General features: G+C 39.5%; 1 protein-coding gene across 1 annotated transcript in view; it reads right to left on the reverse strand.

The window, feature by feature from the left end:
• Nucleotides 1–22883, reverse strand: part of CPED1 (cadherin like and PC-esterase domain containing 1) — a gene marked incomplete at both ends in the record, with an annotated part of 145322 nt that overhangs the window by 98914 nt on the left and 23525 nt on the right. Inside the window, 2 exon segments of the mRNA XM_080364016.1 lie at nt 9213–9288; nt 11239–11345. Of these exon segments, the coding sequence (XP_080220142.1) occupies nt 9213–9288; nt 11239–11345 (183 nt within the window).

A 22883-nucleotide genomic window follows, 5' to 3' on the forward strand; every position in this document is an offset into this window, starting at 1 on the left:
AAGATAGGGACAGATGAAATTTCAGGTGCCCTGAAATTCTCAGGTTACTGGGTAGAATCTCCTTAGTATTGCCCTAAGTCATTGCAAAATGCCTCAACATAAAAAAAAAGGAAACCTACAATCTCCTTAAGAAGAGAGGTTTAAATAAATACAGGGTGTTGGCAATTAGTACCAAGAACAAGAAAGGAGTAATGCTCATAAATTATTCCTCATGCTAGAGAGCACCCTGTTTGTATGATGCCTTGCACACTTCTGTTGGATCGCCAGGTGGCTGGAAGAAGGAGAAAGGGGAGCGAGACAGTCACAATGTGCTTCCTCCTTCAAGATGACACACAGCCTGTAGACCACCAGGCAGAGTTAATGAGGGAGTGAAGGTCCCTCACTTTGGTAAATCTACTCCTACTAATCAATGAATACAGTTATCATCATAATAAAGAGATGTCAGTAGCACTGAACTGCAGCACACTCAGCTGCATCTGTTCTCATGACAACTCTTCACCTGTTCTTGCACTCAAAAGCAGAAACACTGTTTATTAGGGCTGTAAATTTGTTAGTCAACATTATCATCGATGAAAATTAGCCTGCAGTGCCTTTACTCTTTGCAGTAATTGCCATGTTTTTCCATCTTGAAATCACTCTACAAGCTGTTGTAAAATTAGCAGTCCTTTTGAAGTATGCAGATAACATCAACATTTTATAATAGAAGAGATGAGGCAGGCTCAGCAGTTGATATGTCAGGCAGTTTGGAAACCAAGTTAGAAAGAGTCCCAGCATCATAGTGCCATGTCCAGATTACATCCCCACCTTCAAAAATCCAGATCTTAATATCAGTAATTCTTGTAGTAGACTCTAAAGATTAAAAACAAACAAGCAAATAAAACAAACAAACAAACCCCCACACATACCAAAAAAAAAAAAAACAAAAAACCAAAAAAACACAAAACAAGCAAACAAAAAACCAACAAACTACTAGAAAATAATATTTTCCCTTTTAAAGTGGCTCTCCAGTAACTGAAAGGCTACACAAGCTGCCGATTTTCCTGAGGAGCAGCTGCAGGCTGTTTGTGATGATCTGGTGCACAGCAAAGAGCCTAAGGCTGGATATCTGCTTTCGCTTAAAAATATGTTTCACTTCATTAAAATTCTGGTTTGAAGAAGGTTTCTTATGCTGATATCTCTGAAATGGCACCACTGACAAACAGCACCACTTTCCCTCTCTCTAGGGTGTTCTCCAAGATGCCATTTTGATGGGTAAGGAAGCCACTACAAGTTCTCTGTTGAGTTCACACATTAGCCCTCTAACCACAGCAACGGGTAAAACACAAATCTGAGACACAGGAACATCTGGGGGGCACATGTGAAAGGGAGGTATAACATCCACCAAAGCAAGTCAGCACCTCTAGATCAAAAAAATTAAGCACCTCTTTGTCACATGAACTGGTGGCAGATATTGTTCTGTCAACTGCAGTCTCTCAAAGTACCACAGAGTCAAAGAGATCAGTTGACTGCAACAACTGATATCTAATGAAGCAGCTACACTGACATCTAATGCAGCCTTTCAAGTATTCTACACAGCAATTTCTTGCTCCCTCTCCCCCCACCTCTGGCTCCCAAGTTATTTACTTGTCTTTGGCTCAGAGTTCTGAAGTGTAACATGAGATTCAACCCACACGCAATAAAGAATAGCTGATTTAAGAGTTACGGCGTGTGAGTGAGCAAAAGGTTTACCGATAGCTAGAAGTACATTTGGACAAATTAAGACTTCCTGGAGCTGAGCCAGGTCGGTGTTGACTTGGCTGTGGCCACATGGACTGGTGGTAAATGGAATGGTGAGGTTAACAGGAACATCTGGTGACCTGCAAAGATAATGAATTCAGCAGAAGACTACTGGCTGAACTGAGTAACACTCAATTGAAAGAAAAGGAAACTGAGGATGAGTGATAATGTGTCCTCTTCTTTATCCTTCCTTTTATATTATCCTTTGTTGTTACAAGAAGGGTTATGATATGCTTCCTTTTTGTTCTTTTTTTTTTTTTTTTTTACTTCATTCAAGATCTAATAAGCTATATTTTACACACTTAAAACATGGAGCAAGGAACAATTAAGACTATTGTCTATTGACTGTCATTTCTAAAGTGCCCATCAAGTGTCAGATCCATATGAAACAATTCAAGAGCAATCAGGTCACCTTGGAAGCTCCTGGTTGTTTAATTAAGCACAGGTTAGAAATATAACGAAATGTAATTAAGGTGGTGTGCTTTGTCCTGAGCCCTGCTCACTGTCCATGTCTTTCATAAAGGACATTGTAAGTTCAGCACATTTGTACTTGCAGAGTCTTCATCCAATTGTTTTTCTTTTTAGCAGGAAAAATATCACTTCAGAACATTAAAGTATATTACTCCGGAAAGTATACAGGAGACTCTCCATCTGCATAAAGCCTTCTGAATGTTTTCCCTAGATTTTCATAGTGGTAGTCTGTTCCTATCAGGACTCTGAATCCTCTCACACAGGAAAAAAAGAATTATAGTCACCTCCCATCATTTTTCGGCAGTTTCTGCAACACAATATTCGTGAGGGACTGATAAGAGGTCCTCTCTGCCTGCCTTGCAGGTTTGCTCTCTGATAAGGCATCTCAGTGGGTCAGAGGAATTTTGTATTGCATCCTGTGCTGGGGTCATCCACCTGCCTGACTGGTGTGGGATGCTGGAGCACAAAGAGCCTATTTCTGATATAGACTGGGCAAAATGCATTGCTACAACCTGGTGCTTGTCTGGTATTTACAACTGGGCAATTTTCCCATGTTGGAAAGGTGTGTTCAACAGCTGCAAAGATTGCTTCACATCAGGAGATGCTTCAATAGCTTTCACAAAGTCTTAGGCGTATTTCTGAGCACTTCCAGGACTAGCAGATTTTGGTAAAAATAAAGCCAATCCAGTACCTTTTGCTCAGTCATGTATAGTAACCTGCTCTAAGCTGCATAACCATGAAAGTAATGAGCACTGAACACACATTTTTCCCATTTTTCGGTGTTGATTTTGGAGGATGGATGATTTCAGTGGAACTGCTGCTGCTACATGCCCTGAGGTCATTGCAGGCTTGTCACAGAAAGCAGACCGATTCCATTTAATTGCCTTCTGTTATACGTTTGACCTATCCAATGAAAAAACTGTGAAACAAAGATTAGTACTCTCCTATGGGTTACCCATCATGCTTTGAGGTTGATAAAGAAAGAGAGAGAACCTTTAACACTCAGTTTTAAAATCTATGCATTTAGAAAAGTGTCAAACGCAAAGCAGATGCTGAGTATATGAAAGAAGCCAGGAAGACTATGGGCAATCCTGGCCCCCAGTGAAGTCCTGGCAAAATTTCCATTGATTTCACAGGAATGTGATTTATTTCTTGATGCTTACAGTCCTGTGATGATTTTGACATGTATTATAAGCTTCGTTTGCAATGTGCATGTTGTTGCACGTTTTACATCCCACTCACTACTGACAATTGAACTAGCTGTCCTTAAAAGGTTTCTTTGCTCAAACACTGCAGTGATCCCTCCCTCTGTAATAGAGTTAACCTCAAAGCAACCTACTTTGAATATTTGGAATGGAGAAACTTCAACTTATTAGTCATTTCTGGAAATTTAAACTAACTATCTAACATATGTTCAGTATAGAAAAGAGTTCATAGTAAAGCAGATCTAAAGGGAAAGGAATTTAAACTATGGGTTGGAATGCACTGAAATTCATGCTTAAAGGCTCCTGTGAGGTTTCAGAATTATAAAGATAATAATGCACCATTTCGAAATCTATGTGTTGTTTATTTTCCCCTTTAAAAACATCAGCAAATACAGCCTCAGTTTAGATTAATAATTTACTATGTTTTTCACTTCTCTGTTTTGTCAGATGCATGTTAAACAGTATTTATTAAACATGTTTGCTTCTTCATTCCTAAAGCATCCTCACAGTTAAAAGATAGGGTTAGGGGTTTTTTCAATATTTTCCAAAAGGGCTGCTTCTTCCACGTGTACTCTTCATACCGGAACTTAAATTTACAGATAAGTTATAAAACTCTGGAGAAAGCAACTCGATGAAAATCCTGGCTGATTATTACATGATCAGAGCGACAGCTACAATTCTGTAATAGTAAAAGAGTAGAATATGGAAGAGTAAAGGCCAAGCAATTAAATCAATTTAGCTGTTTATTTCTTTTCAGTCTCCTCATATTTGTTGTTACAGAAGTATGTTTTTGTCCTAGCTGAGATCTGACCCTGTTGTGAAACAAAGAAAATCTTGCCCCACGTAGTTTATAATCAAAATAACTCAAAAGAATCAGATGCTGATTTTATTGGCCATTCTTGAGGCTGTTTCCAACTTCAGTAGCAGAAAAGTAGAAGGCAGAAAACTGATCACAACTGATATGTAGAAATTTATAAGCACCAGCTGGCAAAAGAAAAGCATCTCCCTATAAAAAGCATGTTCATGTAGCAGAGATGTTGAATTATTACAACAGAAAATAAATTTAATCTGTAATTTCTCTCTTACATAGGTCGTTCTGTGGGATTTTTCTTCCTTCCCTCATCACCCTTCCCGCTGACTCCTGAGTAACCCAGGGACACCGGGGACAGGCAGGGCTGATTTGCTAAGCAAGAGATGAGGAAAGCTGGAGTGAGGTTAGCACCAGACAGTAAACATATCACCTAGTAGGAGCACAGTCACACAGCTGGACTACCTTGGCTCTCCCTCCCACACAATTTCATTAGGATGGTGTCTATCCCAAGACCTTCTGTGTGATTAATGCTGTTGGCCAGCCCTGTAGGTGACTGGGGGAGTACAAAAGGCTGGTAGATACTTGTAAAGTCTCTGCACTAGTGGCACTAACAAAAAGAAACACAGAAGGAAAGTGTACAGCAAAATGTTACTTTAAAAAGAATCAGTGATCTGGATGGGCAGAGAAAACAGCTATGCACAGCCCAGGGTGAGCCTTGGAAGTGATGAAGCAAGAGAAATGCTTGTGTGTAAAGACAGACTAGTCTGGGCTGTTCAGGGATCAGGAAAACCAGGGAGGCGACGCTATAAGCATTCCTACTACTTTATCAGACAAAATCTGTCAAAGAGAGTATTTGTTTTGCATACATTAGGGTGCCTTTCCTGTGCCCTAAACTGAGAATGGACAATTCTTCTCACATTGTGGACCTTAGTCCTCTCCACCTAGCAGCAGAGAGTCATTCTGGGAGGAAGCCAAGCCCTGTTCTCAGCCCACCTGTGGTGAGATACGAAGTACGAGCACCTGAAATATCTTCACCAGTCATACTCCAACCTCAGAGAGCTTTTAGATTTTGGATGTTTGCAGGAAGATTTCATTCATAGATCCCTGTAACAGCTGCAGCTTTTGCTGACCTGACCAATAAGTGCCAAGAGCCTTCCTTGGTCATTCAATAGACATGTCAGGACCTCTTCATGGCCCAAGTTCCATATAGTGAGCAAACATCAGACACCCAATTAAAAAATGGGCCAAATGCCCTGCAAAAGCAAGAGTGAAACCAATATTTTCGGACTGAGCAGCAAGCACTTAGCAGTGTCTTGCGTGCTGAATTTTAAGATCCATTACCATTCTTAAGCCTCATCACAAACTCGCTGCCACATGTGCCCATCCTCTAGCACATGCTTTCATATCTTTGCTTCTCTTATTCAATCCTATTTATCCACACACATCACACGTATTTTGACATATTTTGCTCCTCTAAATTCTTCCCCAAGTCTGTATTTCCTAACTTTTTTTTTCTCTCCCCAGCTTCTCTCCTGTCTCATAAAAAGGAGTCATCACTGGTTCGTGCCTAAGTTTTCCCCCTACATAGATAGAGCCAACGTGAGTTTTCAGAGTGACAAAAAGATTTTCCAATAAAGAGACAAAGCAAAGAAATGAGCAATGACCTGATATTTTCTACAACTCATTTTCTTTCCCATATTGATACAAAAAGGATGAGAAGGGTCATGCTCTCTTAAATATAAAACCTAACAGCTTACTAGCTGCACAACAACAAATAGAATAACTTTTTTTTTAAATAATCTTTACCCTCGTACCCACTGCTTATCAATATCTACACTGTCATACCCATAGTAAATTCAGTAACCCCATCCTCTCAGCTTGCTGCCTAATATTTCTTTCTACAACTTAGTGTGTCTTTAATTAGATAACATAATTCTTAGAGCAGCAACTTTGTGTTTTCACTTTTACAGGAAATTGCTTGGCTCCTTGTGGGGCTGACTAAACAACAAATGCAGTCATAGCAAACCAACCGATCCTCTTGAATTGCAGAAAACCTCTGTTGACTTAAACATACAAGAGTGAAAGTACACGACTGATTTGAAAGGAAACAAACTCTTCTGTGGAGGAAATAGTGATGAAAACTATTCTTTCCCCAAATAATTTTAAAATTGAGGGTCAAACAAATCCTAATAATTGGCAACATTGTTGTTTTTGAGAAGAAAGGTCTGTCAGAGGAGGCAAGCTAGAGAAAGAAGCGGAAAGAGCTGGCTTTATCAGATGAATGGAAGGGGAGGAGAGGATCTGAAGTCTTGACTCTACATAGAAGTTTGCTTTACATTTTTAAGATGGCCTTTTTGTTCTCTTAACCTGAAATAAAGTTATTTACCCTTCTGATTTTAATGTTACCTTATGTGGGTGTATTTCACTTGTAGAAAATTAGCTGTCAGAGACAAGTGATATTGAATGGGATTCCTTTCTGGATTGAGACACTTTGAGGTCTGATCTATACCAAGATGATCCTCTGTGTGCCACTGTCTAAGTTCTCATTCCTGTCAGTGGACATCAGTGTAGTCTGTACAATCAGTGTGGAGAAATTGAGCCAACTGTAAATTATACTAAAAGTAAATGTTCTTTTGGGCTTGCTCACTCTAAACTGTACTTCTGTTAATTTTGGGAGCTTAGATATAAAGTGTTAAATTCAAGTATCCACACACAGACATCTATTGTCATTTAGGACACCATAGGATATCCCTTTGACCCTACAGCTGCTGGACCACAAAGATATAGGTTCTGTGCCAAATCTGCCCTTCCTACTGGGAGTCCTGGACTCTCCATGGCATCTCAAGTGGCACAAGACCCTTTTGTTGAAACCGCTACCTCAGCCCCTAGGCCACATGCTGATGTGGAGACACCTAGATTTAAGAGATGGATTTGTTTATTTGTTTATTTGTTTTAAACTACTGCAAAATCTGTTTTACTGGTAACTGGAAGGTGAGAGATGGACCTTTTCCTATCTGACAGTGCTTCATCAGTCTGCTAGAATAATCCTCCGTTACTGTGTGAGTAGGACTTTCAGACACCTGCTGCTGGGTGCACATATGACCTTGATTTCAATCGGATTTCAGCATTAGTCAGAAAGGCTAGGAAAGCACTAATAATGTAAGTATGCACTAAGATGTTTACAAATGGCCCTTCCATAAAGGAGAGAAAACACTGGAATGCTTAGCAGACCACATACACAGAGTGGCTTGTACCACAGCTTGTGGACACCAGTGAAAATGTGCATATTTTAAGAGGAAAGCCCTGTGTGTAGTGAGTGCCTCTTGTGTTTGCGGTTTTGCAGTAGCAAAATAATAAAACTACTGCAATTGGCCTTTCTCCAAGTAGGAGGGCAAGCCAATATTTTTTGAACGCAGTCTGTTACAACATGAGTAGCTACTACCAATTTCTGAAGTCCTTGAAATTTTTAGAAATCTGCTCAAATTTGTCTGAAACTGGTACTATATCAGAATACTTTCTAATTCACTTTCCAGTGCAAGGGAATCAAGGCACTAGACATCACTAAAGACATAGTTAAACCTCAGCCAAAACAGAATGTATCACTTACCTGGTGTAATATGACTTCACAATAAGAGACTCTCATTGAACCTGGACTAATGTTCCTTATACTGCATATTCCTTAGGATCAGTTTTGTTCAATTTAAACTGACCCCCAACACACAGTTCTTTAAGGGAAACACTTTGCATAGGTTTTAAAATTGATCAATCTTTGAAGGTAAAATATACTCTGCTTAGGTTAGGAAACACCTAACCTCAACTTTAGTCAAGCATCCAAATGTCAGGTATTTAATCTAAGCGACTTGTCTAGGCTCCATTTACAGTCAGTGGTGAGACTTAATTGAGTAGTGATACCTGCAGAGAGTAATTCAACACACTTATTTTAAACACATAGTTTAGGATAAAATAAAGTGGTGTTTGAAGGTGTCCCTTTCTCCCCATGGGCTTAATGGGAAGCCTAGAATACTGGTGCAGAAGATACCTGACATTTAAATGGTTAAATGAGATGTAATTAATCCTTCTTTTATGTGCTAAAGATAGCACACACATAAAAGGTGAAAAGGAAGAGGAGAGGGAGAGCAGAGGAGGAGAGGGAAAATCAAACTGATCAGTCTTGTCTATTTGTCTGAAAACAAGGCTAAATACTAATGGAATACATGTGGGGTTGGTTGTTACTGGATTACACGCAAAAAAAAAAAAAAAAAAGAAGGACAAGGCTTCTTATAAGTAAAGTTTATACAGTGAAGATAGATCATAAACCCAAAATAGCATTAACACTGATTATTTAGTGGTGTAACTGAGCTCAGAATGTGTTCCCCTGCAACTCTAAAAGACCTAATACCACGTACAAAAGTTTTTTCTAGTTTCTATTTGAAGCTGAATTTCACCCATAGTAAATAAGAATTCTCTGGCAACAGGCCCGTAACCTTTAAACTTTACTGGTCGATGATCTTAATACACAAAGGCTTTTTATCAGTAAACTGTGTCTGGATGGGAACCAAACTCCAACTCCTACTCCTTCTCCATGTCACAACATTTTTGTAAAGCTGAACAAACATATTACACTGAACCCAGGGCTTTGAAGTGTAAACATCAATACACTATATTAACACAAAACAGTCCAAAAATGAGACACTTATAGCCAAATTATTTCTGCAGTATGCAATGGCTAAACAATGCAATATCTTTACCTGAAAAGATACTGCATAACTAAAGTGTGTTTAAGTGTTGTCCAAAATGGATTATCATTCTTGTTTCATTTTTTCATCCCTAGGCATTCATGACTAAAAATAAAAAAGAATTGCAAACCTGACAGTCTAATTTCAGAGACTTCCTGTGACAGCTATTAAAAGACCATCATCACATATGCAGATTTGAAGAAATTATATTACCTGAAAACACTTTTGTTATCTGGCATAATCCCTCTTTTCCACAAAGGAAATGCTGGATTTCTGGAAGTAGGTTTACCTGTGCATGAAAAGATAAGCTTTAATTATTTCATTCAGAGAAGTGTTCTTTTTCTTGGAGCCTTCAATGAGTTTGTGTTTAATTTATCAGAGACACCTTGTATGCAAATCTCTTGCCAGTGTCAAAGGGGAATTACAACTTCACCATCCCTGCAATGTGGAATAATGACATTAAAGTGGGGGCTCTTCCTCCATAGCCATCACTACACAAAATTTTAGACTTCTGGCTTTCCTCCTGGCTGTTGAGTTTTCACCCCTTCCCTACCCGCCTTTTCTGTTTCTGCAGCTTCTCTGTTCTCTTCCAGTTATCAATCACTGTCTCTCACAGCATGGAAATAGCCTGTGTCTCTTGAATCACTGTGCTGGAGAACAGTGGTAAGCTAACATAGCTAAACCACATCCAGGCTCTGCAACAAAGAACTGTGTTGCACCGAGGTATGGACATGCCAACAGTGAGTAATGTCAGTCCAATATTTAAAGTTATCCAGAGATACGGTCCATCTGGTTTAAGTCCACGCTGTGCTGCAGACTTCCTGAGGGAACTTGGACAATTCCTTTGATCACCTTATGTCTCGGTCATTCATGTGTGAAACTTCTGGACATTGCAGAGTGCTGTAAGGACTATTATATTGCTCAGTATTAGGGGCTCAGTTAGGATCATATGGATAGAATGAGCAAAAAGCAGTTTGCAGGAGCCTGGGGTGTTTTATGATCTGAGACCTGAATCCAGAGCATGTATATTTTTAGCATGCTGGAACTGCTATATAAATCTCACTGGATACACTTAGATAAGGCATCCTGCCCCCAGGAACCCCAGTGTACATGCTCCTAGCTCTGGCTTCTGTGGACACACAGCGTTTTTTTGCATCTTGGTGAACTTCAAACCTGAATGCCTTTCAAAAGCAGCTCTAACTCTCTCTGTCCCTCAGGTCAGAGTTTATAATTCTGGGTCTTGCCATATCTATGGAATTGTACTTTAAATATAAGCCAAGCTTTATCCATAGTTTGGTCACACTTTTCCAAACAAAGCCCTCAGTTTAAGTCCCATATTTTCACCAACAAGTCAGGTGCTTTATTTAGACATTTGCACATCAAAGTAACCTAAACTGTGCCCACAACAGGCTTAAGTGTAGACCAAAAAAAAAACCAACAAAACACCAAAACCAAAACCAACCAACCAACCAAACACACAAAAAAACAATGCTGAAAATACCAAGAAATGTTGGCACTACTGATGCTTTGGACTGTAAATAAGCAGATTGTTGTGCCAGGGTAAGGAACTCCCATGAAGGGCCTGAAGGAGAACACTGGTCCAGCTTGCACATAATCAATTGTAGGAACACTGTTACTGTTTGGTGAGGTGCCTAAGTTATGTTTACAAAGGAGCAGTTACATTAGATTAAACTCCATAGCACTATAAGATACGAAGCCTAAATTAGTCCAGCTTTATCTTCTGCCTATGCTACTATTCTGAAATATTGTATCCATTTGTTAGTTATTTCTCCCCATTTCTAATTTTCTTTTCTAATGAGGTGAAGTGCTTAAATTTCCCCTGACTTCTGTAGACACTTTTGCTGCCTGATTTGTTAGTTGAGGGTGGCCAAGAATGCAAACTTTCAAGCCAAAGAAAAGGAAAACTTGATACTCAGTTGTAACAATTTTCTGTATTTACATGGAAATACTTAGATCCAAAATAACATATCATGTCCAAATGAGAAATTGCTTTTGGTCACTGAGTGTGATGTAAAGAAGAATGAAATTTTGGTATATGACAAGTATTTCTCAGTAGATAGGAAACTTGAAAAAAACCACAAAAATTGTATTGCCTTTAAACCATGCTGCTGCAGCATAAAATGAGCATCAGATGCTCTTCTTTTTATGACTGGTTGCTGAAAACTTGGGCTAGCCCTGTCCTCTCATTCCCACAAAGGAAAACAGAATAATCTTGTACCTTTTGGAATAACTGTAGACGATGAAAGTTATCCATTTGAATGCAGCCAGTACCATCATTTTTTCTGGAAGATAAGCAGATCAAAAGATCCCAAGGGCTCACACCACCTATCAGGAAGAAAAAAAGATATTGAGAAATTAAACATCATGCAATTCCAAATTGAACAAAGAAATACTTAGCACCATATCCTGAGGAATAGCAAACTTCGGAGCACTAAGTACATAAACAGCTACAGGTAGCAGAAGGGAAAAAGACATATTCACTACAACAGTTTAAGCTTTGGAAATATACTCAGGTATTTCACAGTAATCAGCTCCTGTTATACCTACCTACTGATATCCAGTCCCTGGGTGTCTGACCTGTTTATCATTCAGGAAATAAAAAGTTCAATAACATGGTGCTGTTGCAATTTGCTCTTATTTTTCTGAACTCCTCAATGTGCACACCTATACATTCATTATGTGCAGTGTGATCTTCTGAGGTCTTTCATTATTGGGAAGTAAATTTTACTGGAAGTAATATTGGTCATGCTATTGCAAGTAGCAGGAATTTCTAGCCTGAATTTTGGTGTAGCAGCTTCCTAAATATTAGACACCAGATTGCCAACATCTGCATAAGTGGGAATTAAGTTGCACTGAGCAATTAGCCAGTTTCTGAGCTAGCTCTGAATCTGCCTTTCTGGGGCAAAGCTGACCTGTAAGACAATGGGATTCTCTTGTCAGGAAACAAGCAACACTGGAGTCAGAGATGGCTGCTTCAAGAAGAAACAAAACTAAATTGCACCAATTAAAACACCATTACAGATTAGAAGATACAAATATATCTTAGAGTTTGCACATATCGCAGCGTGTGATGTGGTATAGAAATGCCAGTGTAGCTTCTAACAAGCTTGATCAGCTCCCTGAAGTGGTTATTTTCTTCCATATACAGCCTTCATCTGGACCAGTTCGAGATTATGGCATCTCTTGAAATCACTACAGAATCACTACATCTGTTGAGAACACCAAGAATATGTTCAATAAACTATTTCAGTGACAGGATGACAATTAAAGAAGTTCCAAACAGGAAAGGGCAGCCAGAACAGATCTACAGCCTCCAAGGCAGGGTACAGCATTAGGTCAAAGCTCTCTGCAGGACAGCTGCTTCAGTGACTGGTTGCTTCATTCTTTTCCCAACGTTGGGAAGATTACATACATTTTATGTCATTTTGTGCTATCCATCTGTGATACCTTCCTAATTTTATTAGATAACCCTCTAAATTGGGTCACACTGATGGCTCAAAGAGATTTTTATTTTGGCTGATTTCCCTATTCAAAATATTTTTTTTTTTTCCTATGCCAATTGCAATCACAAAGCAGAGTTCAGATTTTGCTTAAGGAGATGTAGCACTCAATTTATGTTAAGTACAGTAATGAACCGATTGTGCAGAATGAGTTCAGGAGTATGAAAGTAACAACCACCTTTTTGTTTATAAGCAGTGTGATAAAGCCGAAGAGATGAATTTTCAATAAGTTACACTGCATCCATTACTGTAAAGAATCCTTCAGTTTCACAATATGAGAACCATTATTATGTATGGTACAAGGATAATTAAGGCATGTGAAATTTAGGCAAGACAGATTCGCTACATGCTCCCTTGTGAAAGAAACAAACAAAAACTGCAGGTTGATAAAAATGGCATATATAGAAAATATATGAAACATTAAAGAAACATTCAAGAAAATACTTCATTTTAGTGCAAAAGATTGAGAGTGTTAACAACCTATTTGATGACCTCACCAGCTATGTAATTATCAGATAAGCAAGAGGTTATGCCTTTTACGAGTAAACACCTTTGAATAAATCATTATAACTATGTATAAAGCACAATGCTTAGCAGTGTGCAAATTGAAAGGGAGCTCGAGGGAACTCCATTTCTCAGCAGCAGTTCATTTCCTTCCCTTGTTTATAGTTATGCGTCCTGGCCAGGGATGAATTTGATCCTGACTCCAAAGTATACGCTGCACTGTGTATCATTTGGCTTTAGGACACAGCAGAGTGATCGATATGAATGTACTGAAGAGAAGGAAAAAGGACACTTGGACATAGCATGTTTTCAAGCCAGTGCCCAGGAAGTAGAACAGTTAACTGCTAGGAACAATTTTTCAGGAGGGGTTGAATGCCTGCCATTACTTGTGTTTCCTATTTAGAGTAATTAGACATCTCGCCAGTTATTTCAGCACAGAACAATCAGAACTGAAACATGTCTATTTATAGAAAACAGAAGACTTCCTATCAGAAAACCGCATACACCTAGTGCTGTCTCTTAGCTGACAGAGCAGCCTGACTTCTATTTAAATGTATAAACACATTCCTCATCAACTACATCTGAAAACATGTTCTTGGAAAACATAAATGAGAGAGTCATGTGTACAAACAGTTTTTTAGTTTTGGAACACACTCCTCTGTGAATAGATATAGCCTAGAAACTGACTGTGTCATTCCTCCCCCAGCTTAACTTTTTCTGGAGATGACCATCCATCATCATGAGACCATGAGTCTGTCTTCCTTCTGCATATTTCACAATTATAAAACTATATCTCAGTGAAAAAGTGGTAGTGTTATTAATATTCCAGTAACAACATGTGGCCCAGGCAAAGGATCACAAGCTGTCAGGCACTGTATTTTAACACAGAAGTTCACTTTCGTAGAAATAATATCTCAAGTAAAGCAAGATAGAATATGTGAGCTAAAACAGTCTACAAGAGAAAAGAAGAACAAAAGTGACAGTAGTGATACAATGCATCTGTATGGAAAAACTCATGCTTCAAAATGTATTTAGAAATATTTAATGAAGAAACGTTAATAATGTCTATATAATTCCATCTTCAAGGTACATACTCTTTTGCTGGTTTCCTGCATACTTCATATCAGAACAGTCTTTTACAGGACATTTACCATGGAAGTCTAAAATGGATACTTCATATCTGAAAATTTAAACTTGCAATATACATGAAGTTTTTTACACACAAAGGGTTTTGTCTACAGTTTCTAAAATCTTCTTTGCTTAACTCAGCAAAGCAGAGGAGCTCAGTCTGCAGGAGCAGTAGACTGGTTAACCAATATGAAGTCCTACCTCAGGGACATGATCTCTACTGCTTTGTATTATTTTGCATTTGCATTTTCCAGCAATAACTTCTTAAAAAGAGCATATAAAATTGTCTGTTCATCCTCTTTCTAAGAATCTTTTCAAACCAAGGTTTTTTAGTTCAGCCTGTTAATTAAGGCCTTGCCTACACAAGGAATGTTCATCTGCAGAATTATATTGTATTATGCAGGCAAAGTGACCTTAATATGGATATGGATTATGCTGGCAGCATGATGCTTCTATTTATTTTAGGTCAGCTTTTCCCTGCCTCACCTCCAGTCTTTGTAGCCCCATCTTGCAGTCCCATCTTAAAAAGTGTTTGTGTACCTGAGATGTGTATCTCATGTTTACCTAAGAATATCAATCCAAATTGCTAATCCAAGAGGCAGTAGTACAGCATTCTTTGATTCCAACCTACTGTGACCACTTTTAGTTACCCTCATTCTGAACAAGTCAAAGTATATGATATACAATTTAAAGTGCAATAAATTTCAACTAATAATTGATATAATGTATAAATTAAAATTTTCAACAAGATACCACTGTTTTTATTGGCTTTGACTCTGACTTGTTCCTTGGAATAATTAAAATGGTTAATGTGGAAAAAATAATCTAAAAGATAATCTGAGGAGAAAAAAAACACATGTTTTTAGCAGCAGTGGAAATAGCAGTGCAGAGACCAATAAAAACATTTAACATTTTCTAGAAAAATATTCTGCGGGGGGGGGGAGGGGTGTGTATTCTGATACTATAGATCAAAGTGAAGAGAAACAAAATGAGAACTGTGAGATTTAGTTGGGTTTTGGGCTTACAGCATATACATTTTTTAGATGAACACCAAGAATTTCTGGAGCTCTAAAATGAAATAATCTTATTCCTACCATTACATTCTTCCCATGAGCTATGGCACTGGAGTGTGGATTTTGCAGGAAAACTGTTAGATGTCTATAGACATAAGAAATATTATTTGATATAACCAAATAATTATTTGATATAACCAAATGAGTAAGTTTCATCTCAATATCATAGACTGAAATTTGATTTTTTAGTGTTAAGGTCCTCATTCTGAATCTTGAAATGAAAGCACTTTGAAAATCAAATACAATTTTCATCTTTTATGCTTATATTTCTGTACTCCATTCATTCTGGGAAATGAAAAGGCTGGTCAGCTTTATTTTTGTTTATTTGCAATTTTGCACTCGCCCTAAAAAGAATCAATTTGTAAACATTAGGGGCTAAGAAGATGACAAGAAACAGCTAACATTTGTTTGTCAAGAACACATCATATAAAACTAATGTAATTTCTTCTGACAGAGTAACTGGTTTAGTGAACAAAGGAAATAGAAGCGATGAAACAGTTCAACTTTAGTAAAGTCTTTAGACATTGTTTCCACATACGGTACCTATCTGGTAGAGTCCACAGCTATTTGAAAAAATGAAATGTAACTATCAAAGTGGATTTTTTTTTTAGCAGAACCTCAAAGCATCCCCCACTGTACATTCAGTTCTGTTCAAATTTCTCATTAACAAATTGAAAGATGGAACAGTAAGTGCATTTATAAATAGCAAATGACACCAAGTTAAGGGAAACTATAAGTACTTTGGCAGACATCATTAGAATTCAAATTTTTGACATATGGTCCAAATTCAACCTGAGGAAATTCAAAACAAGTTCAAAGTGTCATAATTTGGAAGGAGAAATGAGATGGACAGATACAATTGGCCAGAGAGCACTACTGCAGAAAAGGACCAGATTCATAAACTGTGTATGAATTAACAATATAATATGTAAAAAAAATCCCCATATAACTTTTGAGTTGTTGGCAAAGACTTATAGGGACTGAAAGAGCTGACTTCCCCTCCTTTAGGGTTGCAGTTTGAATTTATTCCACATCACAGAGAATTCTAAATAATGGGGACTATTCCATTATAATCATAACCCTGCAGACATTAAGAGTTGCAACAAAACCTGCTTATGAGTGTTATATACAAGGAATAGGAGGTAATACTGCTGCTGCAGTTGGTGTTGGTCATACCCCAGCAGTAACACCATTTCTCAGGTTTGGAAAACATGGTTTCAGTAGAAGGTCACAAGGGGGTGGTGGGTTTTGGAAGACCTTGTACTGAGTCTGACTGGGTTGGAGCTAACAGTCTTCCTAGCAGCCTACACAGTGCTGTCTTTAAGATTTTTGATCAAATCAAAACATTTTAGCTATTGCTGAGTGGTGCCTGCACAGTGCCAGCGCCTTCTCTGTGTCTCACTCTGACACCCAGCGAGTGGGCTGGGGGTGCACAGGAATCTGGGTGGAGGCACAGCCGGGACAGCTGACCCCAACTGACCAAAGCAATATCCCATACCATATGACATCATGCTCAGCACATAAGCTGGTGGAAGAAAAAAGAAGGAGGAATGTTTGGAGTGATGGCATTTGTATTCCCAAGTAACCATTACACATTATGGGGCCCTGCTGTTCTGGAGATGGCTGAAACCCTGCCTGCCCAGGGGAAGTACTGAATGAATTCTTTGTTTTGCTTTACTTGTGTGCATGGCTTCTGCTTCACCTATTAAACTGTCTTTAACCCAGCCCACAAGTTTCTCACTTCTACTGTTCTGATTCTCTCCTCTATCCCAGCGGGGAGGGCTGAGCGAGCAGCTGGGTAGTGCTTAGCTGCTGGCTGGGGTTAAACCACAACACCAAAAACCAAATATTTACCCATCCAAAATGAATTGTCCTTTGTATAATAGTCACTGGAGGCAGGATACAAAGTAAATATTTTAATTTTCCGCAAAGATTATATGAAGAAAAGTTTCTAACCACAAGGATGAAGTATTGGAATATGTTACTTTAAGGAGGCTACAGAACCCCTGCCAAGGGAGATCCTGAGATTTGCATATAATGCTTTTTTAAAAGAAATTCCCCTCAGCTCTACTTAAAGAATATTTCCAGAAGGCACCTTTGAGCAGCATAGATACGAATAGAAGATTTTCAGGAAATGGTATTGTTGAGGTACTGATGCGTTAAACTGTATTCAAATACACTTTTGGCATGTTGTGATCTGATCTGTAAAAACATGAAATTTGATGAATGTAGGTTTTAGCTTCATGAATGATGAGTCTACATGGAAAAAAAAAAAGTCAAACTTCTCTGCTCCTGCAGGGCAATGAAGTGAGCACAGATTGAACTGAGTTTAGTGAGGATACACATATTTATGGAAGCAGCCACTTGTGTATAAATCGTAGTTTAGAAAAGGACAAGAAATATACTTTACAAAGCAGGCTTCATCCCTGAAATGTAGTTAATTTATAGGAGACAATGGTTTACAAGTCACGAGTTTAGAGTGGAAGAACTACCAAGTGTCTGAAAGACAGAACGACTGCCTCATTGCCTGGCTTTGGACTCTGGGCTTGATTTTATGTCCCTCAGCATCTCAGAGGGCAGCAGCATCAGGCAGGCTGTGTGATAGGGTTTGGGGATGTGGGAATTCTACACCCCTGAAGATCTGAACTTCACTGATAACGTTCCAGGGAAAAATATCCTTTGAAGACTATTTCTGGCTATGGCAGCTTGGCTGTCTCACTTGTGCGAAGATCAGAATGCCGCTTGTTGGACTGAATGCTTTCTCTTTCTTAAAGATACTGCCTTTTATAAGTTTTTGATATCACTTTTTCATTTGTAGGGCATTTCTCATACCTAGGTGTGTAGGAATTTTCCCCTTAAAGAAGTAGTTATTAGAGGTATTTTAATTTTTCTTTGGCATGGCTCTTTATAGTCATGAGCTATCACCAATTTGAACTCACTACACCAACAATGAAGAAATGATCGCTCTGGTTAGTGCAGATAGCATAGGAAAAGACAATGAAGTTTCTGATATTTTCTGACTTATTCTGGAAAGGGGCTGTTCACCTGTCCATGTGCAAACCTCTTGCTGTTTCACACAGTGTGCTCCATACTACTTGTTGAGATTGACTGTACTCTGCCATAATGCATGGTCCAGTCCAGTAACCACCTGCTGAACTTGACAAATTAGACTGAAATCTTTTGACACATTAATTGCAGTGTAATATTATAAGTGTAAAAAACCCCCCACCTTATGTATGAGGTTGAAATTGTTGAACGCAGCCAATTCATTCACAAAATACTTCATAGAGTTGCTGTACAGCTGCCAGGGGAAGGCTGCAGGAATCCTGGGGACAGTCACTATTCACTCCCTTTGAGGATGATCATGGTTTTATTTTGGCTCAGCTACCCAACAATTAAGAAGAGGATCCGAAGTGCCAAGGGAAGCATTCTTTGTGGAGGAGAGGCTGGTGTGAACCAAGCGAAACAGTCTAATTGCCAGGGCAGCTCATCTGTCCCTGGGCAGTTTAGCACAAATCGTTTCCCAGTCTGCAAGACTTAATGCAGCCACATCTGTGTTCAGCATTTAGAGGGTAAAACAGTAATTTGGAGTTCTGTCTCAGTGCCTCACCCACAAAATCAGAGTAATGTTTGACTATTCTGGATTTCTTTTGCAAGTACTGCAGAGACATGTTAGGTCTAACTACAAATGGGGAGGCCTAGTGCTTCCACTCTTGTCTGGAAAAAAAAAAAGAGAATTATTTTATTACCATTTCCTTACATCAGGAAGGGCCAAGCTGCAATGCTGATTTTCTTAAATCAGAGCAGAGCAGAATTTAATTCAGAGCAGAATTTTAAAAGTACAAAAATAAATGTGTGTAAGGAGCCAAGAGCTATCAGTTCCTTCCAGAAGAACTCTCTTCAGATTTGGCCAGATGTTTTCCTTTTTCTGCCTGATCTCAGACTCTAAAACTGCCCTGGACCTACTTACCAAGTCAACCAGCTACCATCTTCCCACTGGAATAATTGCTAGTACAAGGCAGATAACTTTCTCTAAAAGAAGCAAAAGATACCTGTTGCAGGCACAAATATAAGAACGAATAAGATACAGGACAAACCCTTCTCCATTTATATCACATTCAGTCATTAACAATCCCTTCTTCAATCAACAAATTACCCTACAACCATAAGAGAATTTGCAGACCTACAGCAGATAATTTAAAGAGGTGGTTTTACTTTGCAGATAACTGGTTGCCTGTAAGACAACAAAATTTAGTACACAAAAAAATGTTGTACTATTAAACTATATCCACATATTTTTTTCTGTGCAACAAAAGAATGACCAGAATACTGGAAAGAAAAATGACTGAAGTACATTCAAAAATTATATTAGTCTGACTTTAGAAGAAGAGTGTTGCAGTATGTAAGACAGGTGCATGAGATGGGTCCTAGTTTATCGGGGAGAGACTGTCTCAGCCTAGCAATTGTTCTTCCCTGAGCTGTAATACACACCATAACTCTAACAACCTATAGTTTTTATCGTGGCATAATCTGCCAACTGAAAGTATGAAAATATGCTGTCAAAATACTTTCTAAGCTACAGCAGAGTTCAAAAGCAAACACGTATTGGATCTTATTGAGATGGAGTTAATGTTCCCCATAGCAACCCTCATGGTGTTGTGCTTTGCAAGGGTAGCTGGCAAGGTGCTAGTAAGACACCAGTGTCTTGGCCACTGCTGATCAGTGCCACAACAGCATCAGGGCTGTCTCTCCAACATTGTCCCCTCACCAACAGGCTGGGGCTGGGAAAGATCTTGGGAGTGGACACAGCCTGGATGGCTGACCCAAACTGACCAAAGGGATATTCCATACCATACGACGTCTGCTCAGCAACAAAAGCTAAAAGAAAGGAGGTCTGTGGGGACATTAATGGTTACATTTGCCCTCTGGAGCAACTGCTATGCATATTGAAGCCCTGCTTCCCAGAAAGTGGCAGGACATCACCTGCTGATGGGAAGTAGAGAATAAATATTTTGTTTTCTTTTGCTTCCGTGCATGGCCTTTATGTTTGCTTTATTAAACTGCCTTTATCTTGATCTACAAATTTTTTCAATCTCAATTTCTCCTTCCTTACCTGTCCTGCTGAGGAGGGTAGCAATAGAGTGTCTTGCTGTGCACCTGGCATTCAGCCAAAGTCAACTCGCCACAAAACAGAAGGAAAATATGTAGTCCAGACCCAATGGCAAATACATCAGGGCAATTCAAACACTTAAGCCTGTTTTTCAACTTCCAGGCTTACACACTATGCTTCGCATGAACATTCAGATTACTCTGGTATGCTCTCCACACGTGGGTACTTTCTGCACAACAAGCCTCAGTGAAACTAAAAGTATCTAGTGATCCAATATGGTATGCTCTACTTGTATACAAGCTAACAAGGCTTACACCCCTAGCTGCTCCCAAATGTTGGAATTCTTACTCTATATATATTTTATACACCAGGTAGACTACCACAGTCGAAGCTGCTAGATATGTTTCTCACTTGCACAAGAAAGCATTATGGGACTGATACCTAACCTTCCGTGCAACGGGAGTACTTGTCTAATCCACCTGTGTGGGTGCTTCCTTACCTGCGGTGAAGGTGGAGAAAGAAACTCTCTGACAGACAAGTCAGTATAAGAGACAATAGAGACAGGCTACAAGAGATGGACTGGGATGAAGAACCAGGTGAAAACTGAAAAGAGAGGATGTCTATATAGGAGGTGGGTCATGCAGTTGAGATATGCAATGATCGGATTGGGATGAAGAAGCTCATGGGTAGGGCAACTCTATAGCTAAGGAAGTTATTGTCTATATGCTCCATCTGTCACAGGCATCAGAAAATTTGCAGTGATGTCCCTGGCTTGGTAGCAGGGTTTGGGGCTGAGCATAAGAGGTGGCACTGGACCATTCATTGACCAAAGAAAATAAATGAAAACGTTACCAAATTTTCGTACTTGCATTCCACTGAGGGAGGAAGACTACACTGCTTCATGTGATTAGGAGGGTGTTCAGCTCTCCAAGCCTCAGAGGAGAGGGAAGAATAGTTCCACCTTGCTCTGTGCCAAGGAAAAAGACTCTGCTTGACACAGTTTCAGTTGGACAACCCTCACTGCTACGTGATCCAAGTTATTTGAACAGAAACTCTTGGGACTATATCCAGGAAAGAACTCCATATCCCTGTTCTGTGCACCCTGAGGCAAAGTCATGTGGAAAAGTAGCATTCAGTCATGAAGTAGAAGGATTTATCATGAGCAAATGAGTGAAATTAAAGTTGAAAAGAGTGCACGTCACAGCTCTGAGTACCTAACTGTGCTGTTTCTGCACATACATACCCATTCTAGTCATATATTCACAAGGTCTTCAAGTTCTCTGCTTAATTTGTTTTATTTAAACTTCAGATAACATAAATAAAACTAGCAGTTTAAATATGTGAGATAGTTACCTCTGCAACTCACAGAGCAGAGTGGCAAAAGGAAAACAAACACATGCAGCAATGAAGAACACAGTGGGGACAGGAAAACCTGCTCTTGGCTGGATACAGACTTGTAAGATGGAAAACCAACAGAGTCAATAGATGCATAATCACCAGGATTCAAAAGTTCTCTTACAGAAGCTGTTGTTAATGCTTCAATTACTTTTGCAGAGGTGAAAAAAAAAAAAAAAAGAGATTAGTTAGGCCTGGAGATCTGTTACTTTACTGGGAGAAACTCAGCGGAACACAGGTTATAACTTTCAGACCCATATCTATGTTGCTGAATAAGCAGAGTTTAGGAGTGCTGTGTTTGCTGGTTCTGTGATAAAAAGCTGATCTGCAGATGTACCCAACAGTGTCCAGAGAAACTGCAGCAGGTGGAGGAACCCAAATAGTGCCCTGCTCCAGCTGCTCTCAGGGACATCATAGGAGTCAGATCTGCCCACACAACACTCTTCTCTCATGCACATGTACATGTGCACACACACACACAGAAAGGAGCACAGAGGCACAAGGCTGAGTGAGGGAATTCCAGTAACCCTGTCAGAGAGACACAAGCCACTGTCTGGGGGAAACTCAGCCCCAGTGTCCATCAAGATGAGTGAACAGGAGCCCCAAAACACCTTCTGGACCTGGGCAGAGTGAGGAGCACATTACCTAAGGGTTTGGGACCCAACATGGGGTGCAGGGGAAAAGCACTTCTCAATTTTTTATTACAGGTTATTTAGTGGAGGAAATCAAAAGTGGGAAAACAAGGTATCAAGATGTGTTAAAGAGTAACAAGCATGGGAAAACAGAGGAATAAAGCAATCTAAAAGGCTTGTCATGTCTAAGCAGTGGGCTGTTTGCTAGTCCTGGCCGGCCATGCGCTGCACCTGCTCAGGGCAGTCTGTCCTTTCCTCTCATTAAGCTCCATTTCTATCACCTTTCCTGGCAGCAAGGCTCTCTCACGTGTGTGTGTGTCTGGGGCAAAAAGTGCAGACCTGGGTGTGGGACCAGGGCTTGGAGGCCAATGTGTCTATGGATGCATGAGAGCATGTGTGAACACTGGCGAGTGGATGATGCTGCAGGTGCTGATCACATTTGTGTGGGCACTGTGTCTGTGTGTGTTGATCTCTGAGGCTGCTGTGTGTGGGTGTATGTGTGGTTTGCAGGTGTTGGGGGG

Source organism: Nesoenas mayeri (genome assembly GCF_963082525.1).
Source record: "Nesoenas mayeri genome assembly, chromosome: 1".
Lineage (NCBI taxonomy): Eukaryota > Metazoa > Chordata > Aves > Columbiformes > Columbidae > Nesoenas > Nesoenas mayeri.